The sequence below is a fragment of the Sebastes fasciatus genome, chromosome 3 (assembly GCF_043250625.1).
Source record: "Sebastes fasciatus isolate fSebFas1 chromosome 3, fSebFas1.pri, whole genome shotgun sequence".
NCBI classification, from domain to species: domain Eukaryota; kingdom Metazoa; phylum Chordata; class Actinopteri; order Perciformes; family Sebastidae; genus Sebastes; species Sebastes fasciatus.
In genome coordinates this window covers 31,296,110-31,320,427 of record NC_133797.1, presented here as the reverse complement: position 1 = coordinate 31,320,427, position 24,318 = coordinate 31,296,110, and the positions used below count along the sequence as shown (strand labels likewise).

Genomic DNA, 24,318 nt, shown 5'->3' with positions numbered 1-24,318 from the left:
GAGAGAAAGAGACAGCGAGGTTGAGAGCGAGTGAGTGGGTGTTTTGCAGGGCAGCACGGTGGTGGAGGTGGGGCACTTTTCCAATCAGCCAAACAAGCATTGTCAAATGTGGAGCCATAACTGCTGATGTTAGAACAAGTAATAATTTACCCAATTTACCCTCAGGCAATCTTTAAAATTTCATCATCTAATCTAATTTAACATGACTGCAGCGCCTCAGTCAACTATGACTGCAGTGTCAAAAACAAGGTGGTAATGGAGATCCAAAGCGAGACAAGATCGTAAAATACATGATGATGCAGTGAAAGTGATGTTTGTGACTGCGGCGGGCACAGATTTATGTTTATGATGTACATATACTCACTCATTCGAGTCACACAGACTGTCAAGATCTGCATGGGTAGATCTAGAAAATGTGAGCAGTATTCAATTACTTTTTTTCCTCAGTGGTTGATTGTTCTCTAACTGCATACCCAAAGGACCTTTCTACATTCCCTCTAAACTAAGAACTAAAAAGGCTTTCTCGTTTTTCAAGCAAAGACGTGTTCAAACTACGACATGAGGGAAAGTGCTTATGAATGTAATATAAATAACTAACTGCCTAGAATCAGATCTAAATGTGCTACACATGTGTCCTACTTTGATGCTGTTACTGTAATGTTGTGTTTAAGTGCCCACTGAGCCTATTTTCAGGTCCCAAAGTTCTTACGACTCCAGATAGATGTTATGTGTTACATTTTAGCCAGCTACATTATAGCCTAGGTTGCAATTGAGCAATGTGCAGTTGTGTACACTTTCATACAAGTTTTTTAAAGGGGACATATCATGCTAATTTCCAGGTTCATACTTGTATTTGGGGTTTCTACTAGAACATGTTTACATACTTTAATGTTCAAAAAACACATTATTGTTCTCATACTGTCTGTCTGAATATACCTGTATTCACCCTCTGTCTGAAACTCTCCATTTTAGAGCCTGTCTCTTTAAGCCCCCCTCCAGAAAAAGCCCAGTCTGCTCTGATTGGCTTGCGAGAAAGAATATGGTGCACCTTTGCAGAGGTAGTTCTCAAGCCGTTGGCGGAGATACTCAGATGGGCGGTATATTCTAATGATTCTGCATGTGAAAGGGAGCTTAAAAGGGATTACATACAGATCTAGTTATCCCATGTATTTTGTGCCAGGGGGGCTGCAGAACACCTGTGGCACAGTTAGAAATGCAGTGGATTAGGGGGATCATCATATATGTGAGTAGGGGGATGGAAATCAAATCTGTTCTTCTAATTACCTTTGAAAGCAGTTCACTTCTTGTGATGGCTTAATGATAGTTTCTTAGTACAAATTCCCACTAATAAATGTGAGACCCTAAATATAAAACAATAACAAATATTTAGAATAGGGCAAGTTACAACCCCTGTTAAGATGAACTCACTATTCTAGAGATACTGAAGCCCCAGTCATGATGTGTTTTCTGAAGTGTAATGTAGAGTTTTAGGTAACACTTCATTTTACATGTTGGCAAATTTCATGATAATTAGCAAGTAACCTATTTTCTTTGGAATTACTGCCAAATTACCCAACTATCTACCTCAAAATTGATTGAAAATGACTTTATTATAAACATTATTTAATTATTACATGCTGAAATAGCATATAATCGTTAAAATAAAGCCCTTAGGTTTGAGAAGCAGCTGTGCGCTGCTCTTCATCAAAAACCAAAACTAATAGAAGACACTTCTGATCAGTCCAAATCTCACCATTGTGTGACTTACTGTCTACACAAATGTAACCTGGTGGCGAGGGAGTTTTTTAAAGAAATTTAAAATAAGTTATTTGCTAATTATTATCGATTTATCAGCAGTCATGGAAATAAGGCATATCAATTAACTTTGTATTCTTTTCCTGGTAATGTATTGAAAAAATTACCAGCTATTTGGAAATAGCGGAATATAATTATTAAATTATGTTTATAATAAAGTAATTTTTGATACATTTTGATGTAAATATTGAGGTAATTTGGCAGTAATCCCAAAGAAATTTAAATTTTATTATTAACACCATAATAAAATGTGTTCCATATAATTAAACTCACTGTTTTGTGAGTTTCCTGTATACAGGTGTTTTCACTTATTGTGCTCTTTCTGAAGACTACTTGGACATGTACATAAATAATCTGTGCTTGATCTAAATCTCTCTGACCCTCTTATTGGTTTTATCACACCTACTAGGGTCGGAGAGTTACACCGCCATCATTTACTGTACCTTTGTGATCTCACGTAAATCAAACAAAGTTCTTCCCAACTTCAGCCTGAGCAGACGTCTGATTAGCTAGAATAAGTGTGCATTCTGATGTCACATAGGAAAAGCACAGATGAACAATGCACAATGAAATCAATGATAGCCAACTTCTATCTAACTACTTTGTTTTCAATGGTCCTGATCACTGTCACACTGTCATGACTTACTGGGACACGAGAATGAAGCCATCGTTCATGTTATTAGTAACAACTGTGTTTTTACTATCATGACCATGACAGAGAAAAAGGCCTTGTAACAGCACTGCATACAGTAAAAACTACCCATACTAATTATGTTAGAATTATGCTTTTGCTTTTAATTGTTTTGCAAAAAACAAAAAAAACAACTACAGAAATTCTGTCCTGCCACTGTCAAAATTAGCAAAACATGCTGCTGTGACTGTACTTGATGATGTTATGTGGCGCGTCAGAGGTCAGAGGTCGTTCTCTACAGCAATTAAGAAATGTGAAGCAGCACTTGAGCCATTGTAAAGAGGGTGACGCACACAGTGTTGAACATCCAGCCACCCAGTGTTTCTGGATACAGACTGAGGATTATTGAAAACGGGTGAATCAGAGTGAAGAGAGAAAACTTTAAAATGTCCGTAAGGGTTGTGTGAGCTACACCATAATGTATTTGTTTGTATGTGTGTATTTTTCTTTACCCTGACTTGATCTTGTTTTCTTTTCTTTCTTTTTGTGATGTACAGTATCAGTAAGCATCACCTGTTGTTGTTTTCAGCCCAGAAGAAAACCCTCTACATATTGTACTAATGCTGTTGGACAGCGACTGGCTCCTCACCTCATCTCTGGCCCTATGACAGAGTGTCTGCGGAGCGTGGCTCTGGCCCTGGCGTTGGTCAGATTGGAAGTAGGCTCTCCGTTGATGGCCAAGATGGCGTCCCCCACCCCCAGCCTGCCATCCTGGCTAACAGAGCCCCCCTGGACCACACTGCGCACCAGCATGCCTGAGCCGTCCTTGATAGCACTCACCGACATCCCTGCCAACACGTAAACACACGTACACACACACACACACAAACACACACATGGGCACAGGTGAGAGGAGGGTTGGCTATAAGGCTGCTTTGAATGCATGCCAAACAGACAGACAGTCGCCCAAACAAACACCTGACAGTGGCATAATCAGCATAATCAAGACAGACACTAGGCAGATTAGCACACAAACATGGCTACACATGCTTGACATTTACACGGCATCATCCCTCACAGTCACAATCACACACTCTCACACCCACATAGGGCAAAGGGCACAGGTGGCACAGGGGTAACAAATGCCAGTCGCATCAACACCTGACTTTGGCATTATCAAACCGGACGCTAGGCGGATTACACAAACACTTCATTAATGCAAACAGGCAGAAGCAGGTAAATCGGGCGTCACACACACACATACGCGCACACTTTGTGCACACGCGTACACACGCGTACACACACTGTAGACGGGGAAGACAACAAATGAGGAAGTCTAGTCTGCGGCGCCTGCATGTTATCTAATGGAGGACTACGCACATCCACAACACTATGGTCGTACATAATTTGAAGTTGGTCAAAGAAATGACTTTGTGCTTATTTTTGATCAAATAAATAGTTTATTGTTTTTTGGTGTTACATTCAAATTACAATACAATCATAGTGCCTGGAATACAGTCGACTGGAGACACAGCTACCGACGCTGACAAGACAAACAGAAGTCACACATTTCAAAGACATGAGAGGAAGTCTGAAGTATTAATGATGAATGTCTCAAAAGTCAGAGGGTGTTACTGTAAGTTACTCTAACACTGCATCAAAATACATTTTTCTATAACAAACTGCTGCAAAAACTTTTAATAATAATGAAAATTTCCATATGAAAACCTATTTGTTTTGACCTCAACAAAACGTATTTATGGTACCACAAACGTACAGTTAAGTGCAATAAGTTCACACCATTCAATAATAAACAAAGACTTCTAACCAGGCTGCATATATTCATGTTTTTAGACGAGCAAGGCAAAAACAAAAAAGACCTCATTATAATCCATTAAACCTTCTCCTTTAACAATCTGCTCTTGAAAGCCATACAGACCTTGAAGTGCAAACCAACCATACGCTGTACGTACTGTACAAGTCTCATCATCTCCAAAATTGGGCATTTAGTCAAAGTTGCACAATGGGTAGAATTGTACATGGCACCTAATAATAGAACGAATGTAAAGTAGTGCAAATAGATATTGAACTACAATATTATTGCTCATAAAAGTTCTCCAGTATTCGGTCCTTACAGATACAGATCATAACTCAGCCCAAGCTGGAGCTTTTGCCTCAAATTCAAATACATTTAAATTCACCAAAAAAACACAGAACATCTGTAAACCCTCCACATTTGGATATCCAGAAAACCTTGCTACATTAAATATCTCAGCAAGAAGACCTACAATATTTGAAACAGATGAAAACCAAAGAATGCAGTGACACACAGACTGTAGGTTATGACCTTGATTTTCTCTACCTATGAACATTTACATAATTTTAAACTTTCACACACACACAAGTAGTGCGGTGCCTTATTAGAGCATGTTTCCAGAATACAAATGAGTTTGTTTCTTTCTGCTTTACACAGTGCCCTGAGATGAAAGTGAAGGAGCGCCTTACACCCTGTTGCTTCCTCCCTGTCATGTTTGAATAACCAATGTACTCGCAACACTGGAGAATAAATACTAGGGCTGTCAAAGTTAACACGATAATAACGCATTAACGCAAATCCGTTTTAATGCCACTCATTTCTTTAACGCAATCGATCTTTTGGAGGCTGTATCGGGCTCAGTTTTAAAGCTAGAGTGAAGATACTGGTATCATATGAAACTAGAAAACCTAAGGAATCCATTGACCATGTCATGTTAGCTTATTGCGAAGGAGGATAAATAACGCTCCAAACTTGCGCTAAGTTTTGGCGAGGAAAAACTGGCATTGCCATTTTCAAAGGGGTCCCTTGACCTCTGACCTCAAGATATGTGAATGAAAATGGGTTCTATGGGTACCCACGAGTCTCCCCTTTACAGACATGCCCACTTTATGATAATCACATGCAGTTTGGGGCAAGTCATAGTCAAGTCAACAGACTGACACACTTGACAGCTGTTGTTGCCTGTTGGGCTGCAGTTTGCCATGTTATTATTTGAGCATATTTTCTATGCTAAATGCAGTACCTGTGAGGGTTTCTAGACAATATTTGTCATTGTTTTGTGTTGTTAATTGATTTCCATTAATAAATATATACATATATTTGCATAAAGCAAGCATTTTTGTCCACTCCCATGTGGGAAAGAGTATTAAATACTTGACAAATCTCCCTTTAAAGCTGACGTAGGCGAGATTGGAGCAATTATTTTTATAAAACGGTCGCTATATCCTGACAGTAGTACATGAAACAGGAAACCTGAGAAAAATCATGTGCCTCTGTGTCCTCCGGTGTCCTCCGGTGCTCCTAACAGCATCTGCAAGATTTCACAGACCGGGGGAAAACAAGCAGTCAGAGCTGATCTGGGATCTGCTGTCCAGTTACCGTCTATGAGATCCGACTGTCAATCACTCGCGAACTCCGATCAAATGGTCAAGCCAGGTAGTGCTGATCAAATATTAATCAATATTATGTTACGTTAATGCCTATTTCTCGCCTCAAATGTTTTCACAATCATCTTATAGTGTACTGTTTAGCTGTAAAATGAGAAAGTTTGTGACCCGGCCGCCATGTTGAGATCTCTTAGGGAATACCAAGCACCGCTCACATGACCGTAGCACAGCCAATAGGAACGCTCTCTCTCTAGATTTTTTAAAGCCTGAAAAAAGAGGCATGATGTTGCCTACTGAAGCTTTAAGGTTCATTTTGAACAGATAAAAAATGTGCGATTAATTTGCAATTAATCATAGACAATCATGTGATTAACTGCGATTCAATATTTTAATCGAATGACAGCCCTTGTAAAAACATATATTTAGATCAGCATTCAAATTAATATTTACTCATTGGTTTTAATATTTCCTTCTTAATATTATTTCAGATTACTTCAACCATTCATGTATCCCCATACTAGCCTCTCGGACAAACACACGTACACACACACACGCACGCATGCACACACGCACACACACACACACACAGTAATCATCTCCCCTCTCAGGTACGAGGAGTACATCACTTCACCACTCCTCTTCAGGGCAGTCGTCATCACCACCGCTTATTAGCGTCATTATCGCCATGCCAGCGACGTACACACACCAAGACACCATCACCATGAGAAAGACGGAGAACATACCAAGGCTACGGTTGCCCCGGACAACAGTGATTGTCCTCTCAAAGCTGGTGCGGGGGGGCAGAGGCGGCACTTGCTGCCTGCCGTCGTCCTCCATGATGTCGAAACGATGCCGCAGCCGGTTTTCCTACGAGAGAGACAACAGGGGGCATGAGTGACTAAGAGCATGAAGATGGGGTGACTAATACACAACTATTGGATGGACTGTCATGAAATGTTCTAACGAGTCCTGGTCCCCAAAGGATAAATTCTAATGACTGTGGTGATATTCTAACTTTTCTTCTAGCTCTACATGTTCGCCACGTAAGACGATAAGCATCAGCTTGTTAGCATTGTCATTGTAAGCATGTTAGCATACTGATGTTATCATCGGATCTAACTATAAATCCAGCCTGTCTGTGTCCGTCTGTGTGTCCTTCACGTATCCCAAGAACTGTTCATCCGATCTACTTCACACTTGGTAGGTGTATTGCTGGGGACCCAAGGGAGTGCTGTGTCAAATTTGGTGCAATTTGGACATGTGACATGTAGAATTTTAGGAAACTTTGAATAAACAAATGAACAGCGCTCTGTGCAGCAATGAGGGCGGGGCTTCAGGGCTCTGCGGACTGAGTGCAGCGGGTCTTTACAGGCCGCGGCTCATTAACTGCAGCTCACTGTTGCTGTCAGATGCTGGATATAATAACGTTACAACCAAACTCTAATTCACTTCGCTGGAGTCAACAAGCGATGAGTTTCTCAACAACACTGCAAGCAGCAATACTGGGAGCCAAGCAATCGGCCAGCCACGCACCCAGAACGGGCACTGCACTAATGTATCTAAAAGCACCACTGTGTGTAAGTATAGCCTCACAGAGCATGGCTGTAGAGTAGACTCCTACTCTTGTTTTATCAAGATATTTCACTCTGATCCTCAAATATCAACCTAATGGGCGCTAGAGGAAATTCATCTGATATTCGGTGAGATATTTCATGTGTTGAGATATTTCAGTCTGGATCAAAGTGGTGGACCAACTGACCAACTGACCAACTGACCAACTGACCAACTGACCAACTGACCAACTGACCGACCGACAAACAGACAATGCCATCCCAAGAGCCATGCTACCTTTGCAGATTTCCAACAACACAAGCTTTGGTGCACATTACCTGGAGCAAATCTTACAACTTCGAGAAAAGTAACCCATACTGCAAAGATAACCTGGCACTAAAGTCCTGAGCTACTATCATCACATCGAATCAGATATCTGATGTGACAAATATGATTTCAAACAACTGCTAACTCTCCGGGGCGAGGGCCTTTGGAGTAATTCTGAGATGTAAAACATGCAGAAAGGTAGACTTCTTTGGTCCCCCCGGGCACTTCACAAAGAAAAAGGGCAACGAGGAGATCGTCTTTGAACCTTCACAGAAAAGTACAAGCAGCACTGAAGTTCTGAAGCTACCTTTGCAACAAGCCTGTCTTTGATGAGAACACACTGACACTTGCTGCTCTGGGTCTCTTTGTGTGTGGGATACATTAAGGCAGCGCTGCGTGCCCTTGTGCTAGACCAGGTGCCAATGTCGTGCATGCAGTAAGCACTTTTCATTGAGAGGCAATTGTTGGTAATTAAGCAAAAGCGAGAACAAAAGGCTGCCTCAATAGGATTGAGTTGAGGCCACAATGGAGGAACAAGTCTTTGACACTGAGCACTTTCTCTATACCTGACCCAGTGATACTGATACAGCCGCCTCTAAGCTCCCCGCTATAGAACGTGAACAGAGAGAACAAACACTGTCACCGTAATCTCCTTCAGAGCAGCTAAAATGGCTACCCACAGAATCTCAGGTGTGCATGGTAATGAGCAATGCTCTCTGTGTGACGGACTACAAGATGCAGACTGCTGCATTGTTACTGTAACTGGTACTGTACTGTAACGCTGCAAAGTTTCCTGCTGAGAAAATGCTCATTTACAAGAATCCTGTTAGGTGATTATACAACATACGAGTGAGTTTATATTTATGAAGCAAATAACATATTAAACTTTGGGACAGTTCTATTAATTTCAGATCTATGTTCTGCACACAGCATACACAGAACTGGTGCTGTAAGAAACTAAATGGGCAAGATTCTGCACCTAATCTAACTATCTGTCAGGCCAAATATAAGAGACAAACTCTGACCTTTACTCTCCTTTACAAAAGTTACATTAGTTTTCTAAACCACAAAAAGTTAATAGAAAGTAGGTACAAATAGCTGTTCAGCAATATCAATTAATATATATTTCTTTTACTTATGTTCATTTTGTGTTGTTTGACATACCGTTGTAGTGTAACACGGCTGGACGATGCTGTTGTCCTCAAAGTTGAAAATGTTTCTGTTAGCCTCAGCTAACAGGCTGATCTGAGCGTGGCTGTCAGTGTCATCGCAGGAAGCCCGCAAGCTCCTCTCTGAGATGGGCGTTAAGCCGCCACACAGTTCCAGCTGAGAATACAAAATCCAAAAATTGAAATCAAGGAGTTTGAAAGAGAACAAAAAAAAAAAAAACTGTCTATGTGCTTAGAAGTGAGTAAATTCACATGGAGGCAAACAGGCTAAAGAAGGTGACTGTAAACTAGACACCCTCTTCTCCTCTCTCCCCTTCTCTCTCCATCTGTAGTGTGGTCGAGCATTGTGTTCATCTCTCAGCCGCATTAAAAATTCAGACGGGCCTGTAACTGGACTCTCTGTTGCTTGTTACTAAGCCACAGTCCACAACAAAAAAAGGAGAAGAAATGCTGTACTCTCAAGAAAAAACACTTTTAAGTAATTGTCTTGCATATCTGTGGAAATAAATGTCTTGTTTTAAGAGTTTATTAATATAAAATATCATTTTAGTAAAGAATCCTGAAAAAAGAATCTGCTTTTAAATGATATTATGATGTACAGTGTACTGTATGACAATATAAAAGTGTCTACTGTCAGACACTTTGCCATACAGTACCATTTATACCATGGTGTGAATCCATTTGATAACTCTGAGTGTATTAGTCCATTTAATAAGCAGGAATTCCTTGAAGCAGTGGAGAATTCATATAGAAGCACCTTCAATTGTTGGTTTTTAATTGGCTGTATTAGCAAAAAAACTGATATTTCTGTCATGTTATTTTATCACTAAACCATTTCTCATTTGATTTACTTTGCAACATAAAATAATATATATCATATAACCCACTTCTAGTTGTGCTAGAAAAAATTTCTGTCACAACAAAATAAACTAAATTAACTCAAGTGCACTACATAAAAAAATGAAATGTACTCCTCCTCATTAAAATAAATTAGGTATTTAAATCTACATCTCTTTACATACCGGCAGTGGTTTGGCAACTCCAACGCGGACAGGGCCGTAGCCGGTGGACTTCAGGACGTGCACAGCATAATCCAGGCTGGAGCCTTCCAGCTCACTTTCATTAACGAACACGAGTCGGTCTCCAGGCAGCAGGCGACCATCCAGATCTGCTACGCCTCCAGGCACCAAGGACCGGATTACCAGGACTGTTTTAGTGGCATCTTCTGGATCCTATAGAGTTATACATAAGGATGGACAATTTGAGGTAAATTAGATACATTGTGAACTGTATACAAGATGAATGCAGGTATAGAACAGAATAAAAGGGAACAGTTTAAAAGATGTGTTTTTAATAATAATTTTAGAGCACTTAGCACACATTTACTGTATACAGAATACAAGAAGTCCACAAGCTACTCTATTTTCTTCACCCGATCCAAACCGACACTGATATTCTTAGACTGCAGCCTATTCCAGTCTGTTCTATTTGTAGAAAGGCTCAGAGGCATGTCTCTGACCTGGTAGTCCAGGATACTGAAGCCCAGTCCCGACTCGCCTTTCTCCAGCTCGACCACCTGAGCCTCTCTCTCCCACATGGCCAGAGGAGGTGACATGGGGGGCACGCCACGCTTGGTGATGTCCTCAGCTGTAGGACAGGGGATGACACAACCCTGGTCCAACTGGGACCAGCAGAGAGGACGGAGAGGACACAGGGAAGGAGGTTGATTTACAAGAGAAGAGAAGAGCATTTTTGAGTGTCATTTCAAATGCAGAGGATGTGTAACAGATGTGGTTTATACTGGGGGAATAGATTTAAACACTCATCCCATCTTTCATCAATGTGTGCCCTCACCTTGTCATTGAACTCAGCCAGCAGCTCTTTCAGGGTGAGATGAGCATCATCGTCATCTTCCTCATCACTGTCGGGAATCGCAGGGGGTACAACGTGAGAGCACACCAGGCAAACACGCTTCGGCAGCTCCTTCAGAATATTGACAACTTCCTTATGTGTCTCTCCAATGAGAGGGATCCCATTCACCTGCCAGGAAGATACATAATATACATATACAGTATTTCTAAAATAGATATGGTCAGTAATTGGCTGAGTCATGCTTTTTAGCTTTTGAAAAATAACTGAGCAAACACAGCTGTGCTGTTTATGAGAGTCTGTCTGTAACTCTCTTCCTGTGACTGTGTGTTTATGAGTGTTCATGACTAAATCTGCCCTAAAAGTTTATATTTTTAGTGATATTGCAGTTTGCGGTGTTGAGGAGCAATTAGTGGCCACAGCACATCGATTCACAGCAAGAACAATTAAAGCTGCGAGCGGTAACTAAACCGAGCGAGGCTCATTTAAAAACAGAGCTGAACAATGGCGTTGCCACGCAGACGTCGTCTGGGGGAGATCAAAGGGTTGAGCTGCGACACAGATGTTTGATTGTACATTCAGAGACACGAACGGCACGAGCCGGTTCGCTGTATTTTCTATATCGGCAAGCAAAGCTACTGTACACTGTCCGAGAGTTCATCAGAGTGCTCGTCGTGATGAATGCGCGTGGGTGCGTGAACTTGCCCCGGTGGAGGAGGAGGAGGGCAAGCTCTCTTTCTACAGTAAATGCACAGAGGCACACATACTCACACCTACCATCTTAGGTTGTACTTGAAATTGTGTGGTGTTTATTGGTGCTGTTTCATATATACACCGATCAGCCATAACATTAGGACAGCATGGGCACCCTGACCGGTCTGTGGCTACTCAGCCCCATACGCAACAAACTGCAATGCACTGTGTGTTCTGATGCCTTTCTGTCGGAACCAGCATGAACTTTTTCAGCAATTTGAGCTACAGCAGCTCTTCTATTGGATCGGACAACACGGGCCAGCCTTCGCTCCACACGTGCGTCAACGACCCTTGGGTCTGACCCTGTCGCCGGTTCCCTGGTTTTCCTTCCTTGGACCACTTTTGGTAGGTCCTGATCACTGCAGACCGGGAACATCCCACAAGAGCTTCAGTTCTGGAGATGCCCTGACCCAGTCGTCTAGCCATCACAATTTGACCCTTGTCAAAGTCGCAAAACATCCTTACGCTTGCCCATTTTTGCTGCTTCCAACATAAAGTTCAAAGTTCAAAATTATGGTGTATGTGGAAGTCTTTAAAGTGCAATATACCTCCAATTCCAGGTTTATAGCTGTTCTAACCACTTTAAAGAATATGCTATCATCGTAAACTGCTTGAATGAAAGGCACACATGACATGACAAAACACATGAAAAATGAGGAATCACTTTTTGTAAGATCCGCTGTATGAGGATACATTAACCACAGATGTGTCAAAACAAACACAGATCATACCTTATTCCTCTTTACATGATCTCATAGCTTTATCAAATGACTAAGGGGTGAGTTGCAGAGCAGTCGGTTACCTCCAATATCTGGTCTCCCGTGGAGATCTTGCCGCTTTGGCCAACGGGCCCCTCAGGTAAGACGGAGCACAGGTAGTGATGTCCCGCCCGAGCTTCCAGACTGATGCCGAGGCCGCTCGTCTCACCGAAACGCTCCAGCTGACACACCTAAAAGAAGAAAACGAAAGAAAGAAAATTAAAAGAAGTAAAGTTTGGTAGGTAAGAAAGGTGTGTAGGGTAGGTGTAGGCATCACACTGTGAAGCATAGACTGTATATAAAGATGGACGACATGACAGCTCCCCAAAAGTGAAGCCAAAACATCTCGATCGCCCCCTGGTGGCTGGCTGCGGTATAGGTCATAAATCCCGCCCCCTCCATGTTAATGGATGGGACATGAGTCAAACAAACAAAATTTTTCCCAAAGCTGGTTTCTGTCATTTTAGGTAGTTCTTATTACGCTGATATTTGTTCAAGTGTTCATTTTTCTGATAAGTTTGGTTTTAATTAGTTATTTGATGCTATAAAAAGGGATGAGACGTCATGATTGACAGCTGTGATTGACAGCTGCTACTACTACGCAGACTCTTGCTCCAAATGATGTAAAAATCGCAAGACGGCAGCTCCTGTATCCCGGATATTTTGGCTTCATTTTTATACAGTGGAGACACGTCGTCCATCTATATATACAGTCTACGCTGTGAAGTAGGTGGCTTTTCCTTCTTTGAATGGGCAATTACACGTTAATAAAATAATACCAATAGTTTTAGACAGCGTTTTTCTATGCACATCATATTGAATGCTAATTTTAATTACGTACAATAACTTCATATCGCTGTCCGACTGCATGCTGCCACCTCTTCCTCAGGTCTTCCTCCTCAGCCGGCGCCAGTTTCACACCTGCAAAATGTGCACAAGGACAATCACCCTCGTCTCACATACACACACATTCCCATTCACATTGTTCCTAGCTCTAGGTGATCCAATCAATACAGAATGGGATCCCATATGAAAACATCACTTTGGCTGTTTTATAGAGAGAAAACAACATAACTCTTCTTGTGGCAAAGCAGGATGTCAACCGCAACCACTCAGACAGGCACGCCCACTCCACAGGCAACACAAGTACGCATATTCACACCCACCATCTCATGATTTCTTGGCAAACCACTGTTTTTCTCGTTCATCTATTAAAGCCTCACAGCAATCAGGGCTTATTTGGCTGTGCTCTCTAATCAAGCCTAAAAATCCTTGTCTAAATAAAGGCATACATGCAGGCGGGGCGTGAGACAAATCAACTGGAATGAGCTGAATGAGTTGGATAAACACATGACTGAACAACACTATAAATAGACTCCCATCAAAGAGCATGCTTCGCTGACACATTGCTGCTCCCGGAGTCCAATCAGCGTATCCGGCTTAGTCCCATGATCCAGTTCCAGACTGCAGTGCAGCATGGGAAAGGGAAGAGCTTACCGTTTCTGGAATTGTGTCGGGGACGTCCGTTGGCATACGCCGCTCGCCGGGAGATTTCACGCAGCGAGCAGATTCCTGGGAGATGGGGAATACACACGTTTTGAGCACACATGGAGGGATCTAAACACATGTGCACACAAATTCCCAGCAAGCATAGCTCTAGTTTGAACAGTTAATTCATTCATGATTTAACCAGACAGGACAGGTAGCACCTGTGGATGATTACTTGCATATTAAGTTTATGTTAGTGCACGTTGTCAAATTACATGTTCTCCATTTGCTCAGTTACTTCGAAACCAATCCCCTTATTATGATGCCGCTGAGCCAATATGTTCCCATCTCTCATCACAAAGCACCTGTCTCTTGAATCTTGTTGAGGCCCCGTCTGTAGGGATTCCCCTCGTTGAAGCTGTGGGAGTGTCGGAGGGGCTGCAGGGGAGGAACCGGAGGCAGGATGTGACTCAGACGGACCGCCTTCCTCAGCAGCTTCAGTCTGACCAGAGGACTCGTCCTCCTCAGCACTTCCATTGCACGCTGCTCACTGCAGCCCTGCAGGCTCACCCCATCCACCTGAGGGACGGGACCAGAGAGGTATCAGCAGGGGAGTAGGACGAAAGCACAGTTACGATGGAGACAGAAGCAACATTTTTGTGGATGGAGTGGACGGTATGTGAAGCTAAATTAAATGGGAAAGTAAAAAGAAATCAATAGCAATCAAAAAAAAACAAAAAAACAGAGCAGGATGAAAAGCACAGGTAAAAACAGGAGATGATAAAGAGATGGATGGAGGTAAAAGTAAAACTAGAAGAATTCCCCTTCATCAGCTTAAAAAGACCCTAATTGGTTGGTATGGAACTACTAAAAGTTGCAAACGGTGCAGATTTCAAGATGCTGAAATCGTTAAGATTCAGCAGAGAATATATTTGAGACAACAAGGTATTTGTCTTCAGTGGGCGCAATAAAAAAGAAGCCATCTGTTGTGTTTTTAGTGGAACTCACAGACAGGATGATGTCTCCGATGTTGATGCGTCCATCTTGATCGACAGTGCTGCCTTTCACTATGCTCTTCACTATCACACCGACGCTGTAGACTGCAAAGAAAGCAAGATGAATTAAAGGAAAACTTAGCATTGATTGGGGAAAACGTAGCCTCAAACTCACACATCAATAATGCCTTACTACTATTCATCATTTTATGATTATTTATTATTCATTTAAATTATTATTTTCCCAGTTTGTTTCCATCAAATTGAATTGTGATAATGATAATTAGCTAATTTTACACAAAGTTAAAACATGGTAGCTGTTATTACCTGAGTTTAGGTCACCTATGTAGCTAGATATGGTGAATCCCAGCCCCCGACTGTTCTTAGTGAACTGCACACTGAACTCGTAGTCGTTATTCAAGTCATTGAGCTGGAAAGAAGCACAGACAGTAAAACAACCTATGAAACTTTTTTGGGAGTTTAGGGAATACTGTCTTATACATTTCATGTCACCGATAAGCCACACCTTGCCGTCCAAGCTGTCCTGGCTGAGGACAGGAGAGGAGAGGTATTTGTCCTTGATAATATCCCTGGCGATGAGCAGTTTCACTTTGGTGCCAGCATTTCGCAGTACCTGGGTCAGGTAGTCATTTGTGAACGGATGAAAAGTGATAGTGTGAGACGATTTCAGTAATAACATAAATAACAAAAAATGAAGACATGACAATGAGACAGCTGCCCTAGAAAGACAGTTTGGCCTACATTAGATTAGCCCTGTTTGTGACCGTCTCACCCACTGTATGGAAATAACTTTCTATGGGCTAACAGTGGATACACACAGTGACCGGGTCTTAGCTGTTATTTAAACACACATTATCATTACAGATGAAGACTCACCTGTGCAACCTGCTCGCTGTTCATGCCCGCCAGATCTGTATCTCCGATGTGCAGGATTTGATCTCCGCTACGCAGTCGTTTATCCTGGGGAGCCCCATTACAACGAAAACATTCAGTGTGAACTGTTAAAGTCTTTAAGTATATTCTGCAGATTCTACTAAACACACTTCACTTAAATAAAACATTTGAGTATGTAGATTTCATTCATCAATAAGGAAGTAATAGATGGGGATTATTGCCTTCCTTGTTGAGAGTTAGATGAGAAGAATGATAGCACTCTGATTTCTGTCCATTAAATATGAAGCCACAGCCAGTAGACAGATGGCTACGTTGGAAATCACATACTATGCACTACATACCCAATATGTGAACTCGTTCAACATACTTTTGTGTGAATAAACAGTAGTATGTATCTTTTTGGACGCACTGAGCAATAATTTTTTCAATTTTTTCCTGAAAACCTCCTTGCCGGTTGGAGACGCGTAACCATGGTAACCCGTGCCAACCTCATGTGACCGAAACAACAGTTTGTGAGAATCAAAGTCTGAATTAATTTAAAAACTATATAACGCATACAAAAGTGAAATCTTATACTTTACACGTATACTGAAGCGTTATTGACGTTACGGAGCTGTCCGTCAACGTCTGTTATGAACGTTGTCGTCACTACCGCATTGCATTGTGGGATATTTATGCCGTCGTAGTGTCCAGCGTTGCATACTGTAATAGTTCACTGGAAGTTCTCGTACTATTGGTTTCATACTAAGGTTTTGAACATACTACAAATCTCACATACTGTTTTAGCATACTAAATAGGATGTCGGTTTAGAATTTCGGACGTAACCAGTTATCTTAGCTTAAATTAGCTTCCTGGAGTCCACCGAAAACACTGCCTCCAGTCTTTAAAATAAGCTAACCAACTTCTGGCTGTAGCTTTATATTTAATGGGCTGATATGATAGTGGTATCAATCTTCTCATCTAACTCTCTGCAAGAAAGTAAAAAAAAGCAAATTCCCCAAAATGTTGAGTTATTCCTTTAACTGGCTATTGATAGTTTGGGAATGCAGTTGATTGGCAGGTGGATTTACCCGTCCGGCAGCTCCACCAGGAAGGATGGTCTTGACCATGACTCCTGTGCTCCTCCCACCGATGATGCCAAAACCAAGCCCTTTCCCATCATTGATCAGCTCTATCATCTCCACGTGACGCCTCTAACATGGCAGAGGGTAGAAGAAGAGGGAGGGAGACCGACATAAGAGAGGGAGAGAGAAAATAAATTGAATTAAGGTGAGACACCCCAGGCAACAACACTGTTTTCCAAGTACTGGTCAATTTTGAGATTTTGCCACCATAACCTGTCTTCTCTCAGACTAGTGGAAAGAAAACATCCAAAATACACATTCAGGTGTTTATGTTACTACTTTGTCTATTTGCGTCTGTAGATTTCAACAAAATTCAACAAAAGTTAGCATTAGATAATGCACATGTTGCCTATATATAAACATAACATTTCAGAAAACTATATATAAAATAATTGTGTTAATGTATGTAATCAACTGGAGAAGTTTCATGGTGATATCTATTAGTTATTTTTATACCCTATTCCCCTGTAGTGTATTCAAAATGTATGGAATTTTACAATTCATATCTTGAAAGGCCGTTTTCTCAGAGGTTTTTTTTCTCAGACTCTGAGCCAGAAATCTCCACTTAAGTAGCACTTACATCCACCAAACTTTCCAGTTCCATTCCTAATGATATTCTGAGGGCTTTTACAGAGGGCTTTGTCCATATAGCCTGATTTATAGAACATTTTATTCCTAAAAATATGGCCAAAATGGATTTTTTTATGACTGTTGACAATATTTTCTGATTCATGGAGTGATAAAAAGAGATATCCAAAATCCCCTCTGTAAAAACCTTTGACTCTGTGTCAACAAAATGAAACAAGAATTTTGAACATGGCTTTATCCAATGTTCAGATTTCTGTTCTAGATATTTCTGTAAATTAGCACTTATTTGTTAAGATAATGCATACTTAAACATACGCTTTCAGAAAACTTGCAATACAGAAAATAAGTGTCTTAATATAAATAATCAACTGAGGAAGTTTCATTGTGATATCTATTAGTTACCCTCTTCACCTGGGGTGTCTCCCCTTAATAAACAGGTATATAAAAAAAAAACATTAACAGGTCGGAGTACTAAACGTGTTTGATTCCCTTGTTTATCTACATCCACAGACACACATCTACCATCTCTACAGTAACACCTCACATTACAGCCAACTGTACCTCGTGAGCAATAGCAGACAGGTTTCTCCCCATCGACATGGTGCGGGAGATTCGAGGAGGAGTGCAGTACTAAAAAATAAATGTCATTGTGTAAAACAAAAGCAAACCTGAGATGACATCGAGTTAGCTGCGCTGCCTGTTACGATCAACTGAACCCCTCAGACAATGTAATATCCAACTGTGCTGGAGTTTTATAACGTAATATTCTCAAATGTAAAATGTGACATTTGGAAGGGTGAACAAAAAAAAAAAAAATTTGGTTGGTTCATGAACTTTAAGAATAATTTGCTTCCTAAATGACGTCTCATTTACGAGGGGTATTTTACGTACTTGTGACTCAGTGTGGATGCAGTTCTCTGAATAGATTTCTGAGAAGGACAGATCCTGCGAGCCCAGAGAAGAGATGCTGTCGTCCCTGTGGATGTTTTTGCTGGGCCTCCGGTTCTCCATGGCCCAGGTGTAGGAGTCACTGTGGCTCAGCGTCTTTAGGCCCAGCACCAAGCCCTGGCAGGGGCCACAGTTCATGGACACCGATTTGGAAATCTTCCCCTGGTAGGATATAGAGAGAGCAATAAGGGGATGGATAGATATCACACAGTGAGATGGGGGGATAAAAGTGTAAAAATGGAGAGGGTACAAGTAAAAACGATGGATTGGGAGGGATTGAGAGAGAGAGTAGATGAATGAGAGAAGGATTGAGCGGAGAAAGAAAGATTGGGAGGGAAATGGATGAGGGAGATAAAGAGATGGGGAAGGGGATTGATAGAGAGGTGGAGACATTAATTGAAGCAAGGAGATACGGAGAGAGAGAGGAATAGGATGACGGAGTGATAGAGGAAAATGGAAAGGATAAAGAAATTGAGAAAGGAGGGCATTGCCGACACTGACTCTCCCCCCTCTCTCAATATTTGCACTATCTTTATATCATGTTTATAGCTTATTTGTAATTTGTAAATTGTACATTTTTATTATTTTATTCTAACGTTTTTATCTATTCTTTTGTTTTTATCTATTCTTTTGTTTTTATCCATTCTTTTGTTATTATACTGTTTGTCTCGCACCAAAAATGCCAAAGAAAATTCCTAGTGTATACCTCTTACACCTGGCAATAAACACCATTCTGATTCTGATTCTGATTCTGATTCATTGTGAAACAATGAGGAAAGATGTGGGAGGAAGGGGGGGAAATGTGTGTGAGCCAAAAGTACAGAAAGATAGCTTTAAAATGGAGCAGAGAGGGAAAAGATAGGAGAGCGGTAACACAAGGATGTGAGATAAAGGCTTCTGTTCAATACCACATCAGCACAAAACTGTTCCCTTTTGTCTTTTAGGTGTTATGTTTCAAAGAGAAGAGGGGAGTTTCGGTAGATGCTTATTTCTGATCTGCATGCTATTCCACTCTAACAACACCTGTTGAGATAGCAGTAGTAGAATAAAAGACAGCACACTATCACAATACTAAACTTCACACTGCTTTGATTTGCACTTCTTAATTCTTAACGCTATATATAAAAAGTGTGAATTTATAAGAAACAAAAACTTGAACGAACAAAAACTGTGTCAGTGTCTGTCCTGATAAAAATCCAGAAGCCGCTGACGTGATCCAGTGCCAGGTTTTCCTGGAATGCAGAGATGCTAAATGGCTACAGGCTCACACCGCACAAAGCTAATGTAATCATCCTTGTGTGTGTAGACTTATAGGGTTAGCTTATTACAGTGCACCAAAACAGGCAATTACATGATCATTACTGCCGACAGCAGTGGTGGGGGAGTACTCAGATCTTTTACTTATATGTACAAGTAGAAATATGCTGTTACAAGTAAAAGTCATGTATTCAAAATTTGACTTAAGTAAAAATATACAAAAGTATTAGCATCAAAATATACTTAAAGTACCAAAAGTACTCATTATGAAGAATGGCCCATTTCAGAATAATGTATATTATTGGATTGGAAGTATTGATGCAGTCATGTGTCACTTTAATATAGGCTGTTCTTATTCACTGTTGGTACGTATAACCTAGGAAAAATAGTATACTGTAATTCGTATATAACCCACGTAATTGTGAGCCAGGACGTGCAGGGCTGCCTCTAAAGAAGTCAGGTGATGTAGTGTAAAGAGTGATAAAGTCAGCATATAGGGAGGAGGTCGAGGTGGATAGACAAGTCAAACAAACACAGGACTTTCACCCAGAAGGCCGCTGTTTGTGTGTCATGTGAAACCAAAAGTCGATGTTAACATCTAACGCAATCTTTTACTAAACCTAAACCAAGTAGTTTTGCTGCCTAAACAACATTCTTTTTTTTCATAAGATATCATACGAACCGTGGTATGAGGATATGTATATTTTAATTACAGTACTTTATATACTGCAAGGTAGCTTGTGAATTTTCCCCAAGGAATCAATCAAATCTTATCTTAACCTATAATAATGCATCATAATTTATTTGACTATATTTTGTATCGTTAATCGCAATCTGCAAAGTAATTAGTAACTTAAAAGCTACTACGAGGAACTTTCATATTGTGTTGATTTTGGCGGTCCATGTGGACAAAAGCCTTATTGTTTCTGAGCACCAGAGTCCCTTTAGAAAACCTCTCATTTTACCGCAGCAGGGTGTGACAGTCTGCCCCTCTCTCAATCCTGATTCTGGTTACCCCATGCCTCCCTTCCCTCCAGTGGGCCCAGCAATACGGCCTGGACCCCCAGCAGCATGGTATCAGTGTTGGCTCCCAGCGGGTTCTGGGTCTGTCTGTGGCATGCTGGTTGCTGTTAGAGGCCCCCGCTGGAGTCTGAGCTGAAGGAATTTCTAGTGAACCAGCGTGACGTAAATCGTTTCTTCTGACTTCGCGGGGGAATTTGACCCGATGACAGGCATTAAGAATAACTATATAGAAATAGCCAATATTCTCGCTGACAATCTCGTTGTAGCTCAAAATACATAGAGGCATCTGTAGTAGTTTAAAGTTCCTTGTGGTATCTTTGAGTTATCAAATAAATGTAGGAGAAATAAGTAAATTGTTTGCCTCTGATATGTAGGAGTAGAAACATAAAGTAGCAGAAAATGAAAACACTTAAGTAAAGTACTTACTTAAGTACGGTACTTTAGAAAATGTACTTAGTGACTTCCACCACTGGCTGACAGATAAGTCAGGGGTGTGTGTGGGCTACGATGAAGCAGAAAAAAAACTTATGACAATCTTCCAGATGACTTCTGCAAACTCCTCAACCTCATATATAGCCACTTCTTCCTCCCTCTCTCTCTCTCTCTCTCTCTCTCCCTCTCTCTCTCTCTCTTTCTCAGGGCTTTAGTGGTAAGCTTAGGTAAGCTGATTATTCATCCAGTTTGGTCCGTGCATTCAGTATTTTGGGAACGATTCCGGCTCCTTCCCCACCATTCAATATACACCAAACACCCACGCAGTCGTGCTCGCGCTGTACCTTCGCCGGGGGCTTCCGCTGAGCTTGCTGTAAGCTGAGTATATGATGGAACAGGGGGCTCTGCAGGACGGTCTTTAGCAGGGAGAGTTTCTCCTGCGTGGGGGCCTCTCCTCTCTCCTTCAGTTTGGCTTGCAGTCTCTCCACAGCTTCCAAGGCACGCTGAGCATCTGCACAGAAATCGTACATCATTTGTGTCATTCGGGAACGGGGATTTCTCCACATGTTGTAGCAGCAGCTGCTGTCTGACCCCGACACAAACCCAGACCTCTGATAATAAGCTAGGAAATGTCAATATACTTAATAGGGACCGGTGGGAAAATAAAGATTTCTTTCAGCATGACTTTGTTAAAGTACAACATCTGTGTTTAGAGTCCAGAATGACTTCCTCTGTCAGCACTGATCCACAGTGTGATAAGTATTAAAAACAGTTGTATTTTGGAAGATTGAGTGAACAGGAACTGTGCTTGTCTGGAAAAATATCCCTGAACCATGGCTGCTAGAGCGTGAATTCTTTCCAAATCTTGTCAATCTCCTGGCAAAGTTTCAATCTCCAAATTTTGGGTCAAACCCTAGGCAAAATGTTCCTTAAGATAGTATTATGTGCTGTCCATTCTGCAACACTGAAAGGCAAAAGCTGAAACGTTACATCAGGTCATAACGCCCTTGTTTATCAAGTGGAGCTGGAGCTAATGAGCACCAGCCACAACTGCAGTAATTGTAAGTGGCAGAAGGTTAAGACCCTGTAAACTCTTCACCACCAAGTTTTGACTACCGACCAGACTGCGAGTCCTGTGCCACCTGCGCACGTTGTCTGGCTCCAGCAACCATCCCTGACACCTTAATTGTAAGCCTCTGACCACGGCTGAGGAGGCCAGTGTTACCGAGGTTACTGGAACGTGTTTGGCTTTAAACAGCACTCTACTCTACTGTACATCTGCAGCTCACTTACCCATGATTTCCATCGTATACACTTGACAGGTTGTTTGGATGAATGGCGTCTTCTTTGTGACTTCCTGTCTCAGTTAAATGTCATTCTTTCTCTGTTTGGCACCTGAAACATGAATAACAACAAAGGTTTGACCTTGTACAGATAGAATATTTTTTTCCATTTCAGTGACAGTGTGGAGGTTGACAGTGTGGATTAAAAGCACCAAGGTGAGGTTTCTCCTTGAAGATACCTCTATACAATTATAGCAGAATGTTTTTTTTAGTCTCCCCCAAAGGAATAATTAGTGTACCAATTTATATTTTTTCTGTATAGCATGTATCATTTCACCTCTACATCCTCTCTCTTTAGTTCTGTGCCATGCTTGTTTGCAAGCGCCTTGCTTGTCAACTAATGCTCTTTAGCAGGATTTAAATCTCCTCCAAAAGGCTTTATCATCAGCCAGTGACGGTAATTAACAGCGACACATGGCCTCCCGACCATTCCGACTCGAGGGGAAGCCTGTATAGCATCAAAAGCATGATACCAATGACATGATTTGATTTGCAAAACGATGGGCTGGAAATGACAACGTCTCATGTGAAATCTAATTAGAGGGCATTGATAGGCGCACTACTTCTATATGCCCTTCATGGCACACCTAATTAAATCTATATGTTATACCTGTTGATATGAAATACTGACGAGCATCAGAATAAAAAAATAAAAAAATCACTACATATTTACAGCAATTATCCACGCAGGCCTATTAGGCTACTAATTTGATATGTAATCAACAAGACAGTCTGTTAATTATTTTAGCAATGACCCGGGGTGCATTAGACCCATCACTGTGACGAACAGACGGACAGAAAGAAAGAAGAGCCTCCTCTCACCTCCATTGCAGCGCCGGTGGGCTATCAACAGGTCCACCACTGAGCTCCCAGCAAACAGACACATACACCTCCTCCACCTCCAGCAGTCAATCTACCAGTGCCGAAAACCAAACACTGACACTTTTCCTGATGGGACAGGTCATAACAGCTTGTCTTAGAGAAGGTAAGACATCAAGAAGCAAAGCTGCGCGCTTTATTTTCCCAGTATTGTGTCCTCGCGGCTTGTGAGCGCCCCGCGCGCAGTGCGCATGTCACCCTCTGATCTTCAGGCGCACTATAGGGCTCATCCTCAACCAGCCTCGAGGTAATCCTGCTGGCTGTAAGACATTTCACTGGGACACTGTGTAAATAACACTTATGGATATTGTGGTGACTTCAACACTCAAAGTTGGCCTACACAGTTCCTGCCCCACAACTGCCTTTATGAAATCATTAAAAACATTAATGCTTCAGTAGGCAGAACGTTTTTTTTGCATCATTGGGCAAAAATTCCATAATAACCTTTCAGGATTTTGTAATTCAGACAAAATTAGACTTCTGCACCTCCTTATGGTTCTGTTTTCAGGCTTTGAAAAAATCTAGCCTGTGATGGGAGACTTTGACCAATCACAGGTCATTTCAGAGAGAGAGAGTGTTCCTATTGGCTGGGCTCCGGCTGGTGGGCGGTGCTTGGTATTTCCTCAACTGATCTCAACATGGCTGCCAGGTCACAAACTCATTTTACAGCTAAACAGTACACTATAAGATGTTTCTGAAAACAATTGAGGCTAGAAATAGGCATTACAGTAACAGAATATTGATACATATTTGATCAGCGCTGTGTAGTTTGACCGTTTGATCGCAAGTGATTGACAGCTGCTCAGAGACAGCAGGCTCCAGATCAGCTCTGAATGGTTGTTTTCCTCTGGTCTGTGAAATCCTGCAGATGCCATTAGGAGGACACAGGAGGACACCGGAGGTCACCGGAGGACACCAGAGGACACAGAGGCACATGATTTTTTTTCAGATTACCTGTCTCATGCACTATACTGTCAGGATATAGTGACCGTTTTATAAAAATAAACCTTTTTTAATCATATTTGCTCC

The 24,318-nt window shown here is 41.5% G+C and overlaps 1 protein-coding gene across 7 annotated transcripts in view; it reads right to left on the bottom strand.

Annotated features, from left to right (window-relative positions):
* The window catches only part of LOC141764746 (multiple PDZ domain protein), a 46,906-nt gene extending 22,990 nt beyond the window's left edge, over positions 1-23,916 (bottom strand). For 2 of the 7 annotated variants that reach the window (XM_074630214.1, XM_074630213.1), the window contains exons 1-21: positions 23,233-23,914; positions 22,361-22,462; positions 21,412-21,578; positions 18,299-18,517; positions 17,969-18,037; positions 16,766-16,888; positions 15,677-15,760; positions 15,306-15,413; positions 15,107-15,209; positions 14,793-14,884; positions 14,150-14,363; positions 13,794-13,868; positions 13,138-13,217; positions 12,341-12,487; positions 10,771-10,956; positions 10,436-10,597; positions 9,939-10,148; positions 8,912-9,073; positions 6,613-6,736; positions 3,096-3,294; positions 365-406 (exon numbers count right to left, since the gene is read on the bottom strand). In XM_074630214.1, coding sequence (XP_074486315.1) covers positions 365-406; positions 3,096-3,294; positions 6,613-6,736; positions 8,912-9,073; positions 9,939-10,148; positions 10,436-10,597; positions 10,771-10,956; positions 12,341-12,487; positions 13,138-13,217; positions 13,794-13,868; positions 14,150-14,363; positions 14,793-14,884; positions 15,107-15,209; positions 15,306-15,413; positions 15,677-15,760; positions 16,766-16,888; positions 17,969-18,037; positions 18,299-18,517; positions 21,412-21,578; positions 22,361-22,373 — 2,579 coding nt within the window. In that variant the 5' untranslated portion in view covers positions 22,374-22,462; positions 23,233-23,914. Of the gene's footprint in view, positions 1-364; positions 407-3,095; positions 3,295-6,612; positions 6,737-8,911; positions 9,074-9,938; positions 10,149-10,435; positions 10,598-10,770; positions 10,957-12,340; positions 12,488-13,137; positions 13,218-13,793; positions 13,869-14,149; positions 14,364-14,792; positions 14,885-15,106; positions 15,210-15,305; positions 15,414-15,676; positions 15,761-16,765; positions 16,889-17,968; positions 18,038-18,298; positions 18,518-21,411; positions 21,579-22,360; positions 22,463-23,232 lie in introns of all 7 variants that reach the window. The other 5 variants (XM_074630215.1, XM_074630218.1, XM_074630212.1 and 2 more) reach the window with 4 other exon arrangements.
* Between the last annotated feature and the right edge of the window lie 402 nt (positions 23,917-24,318).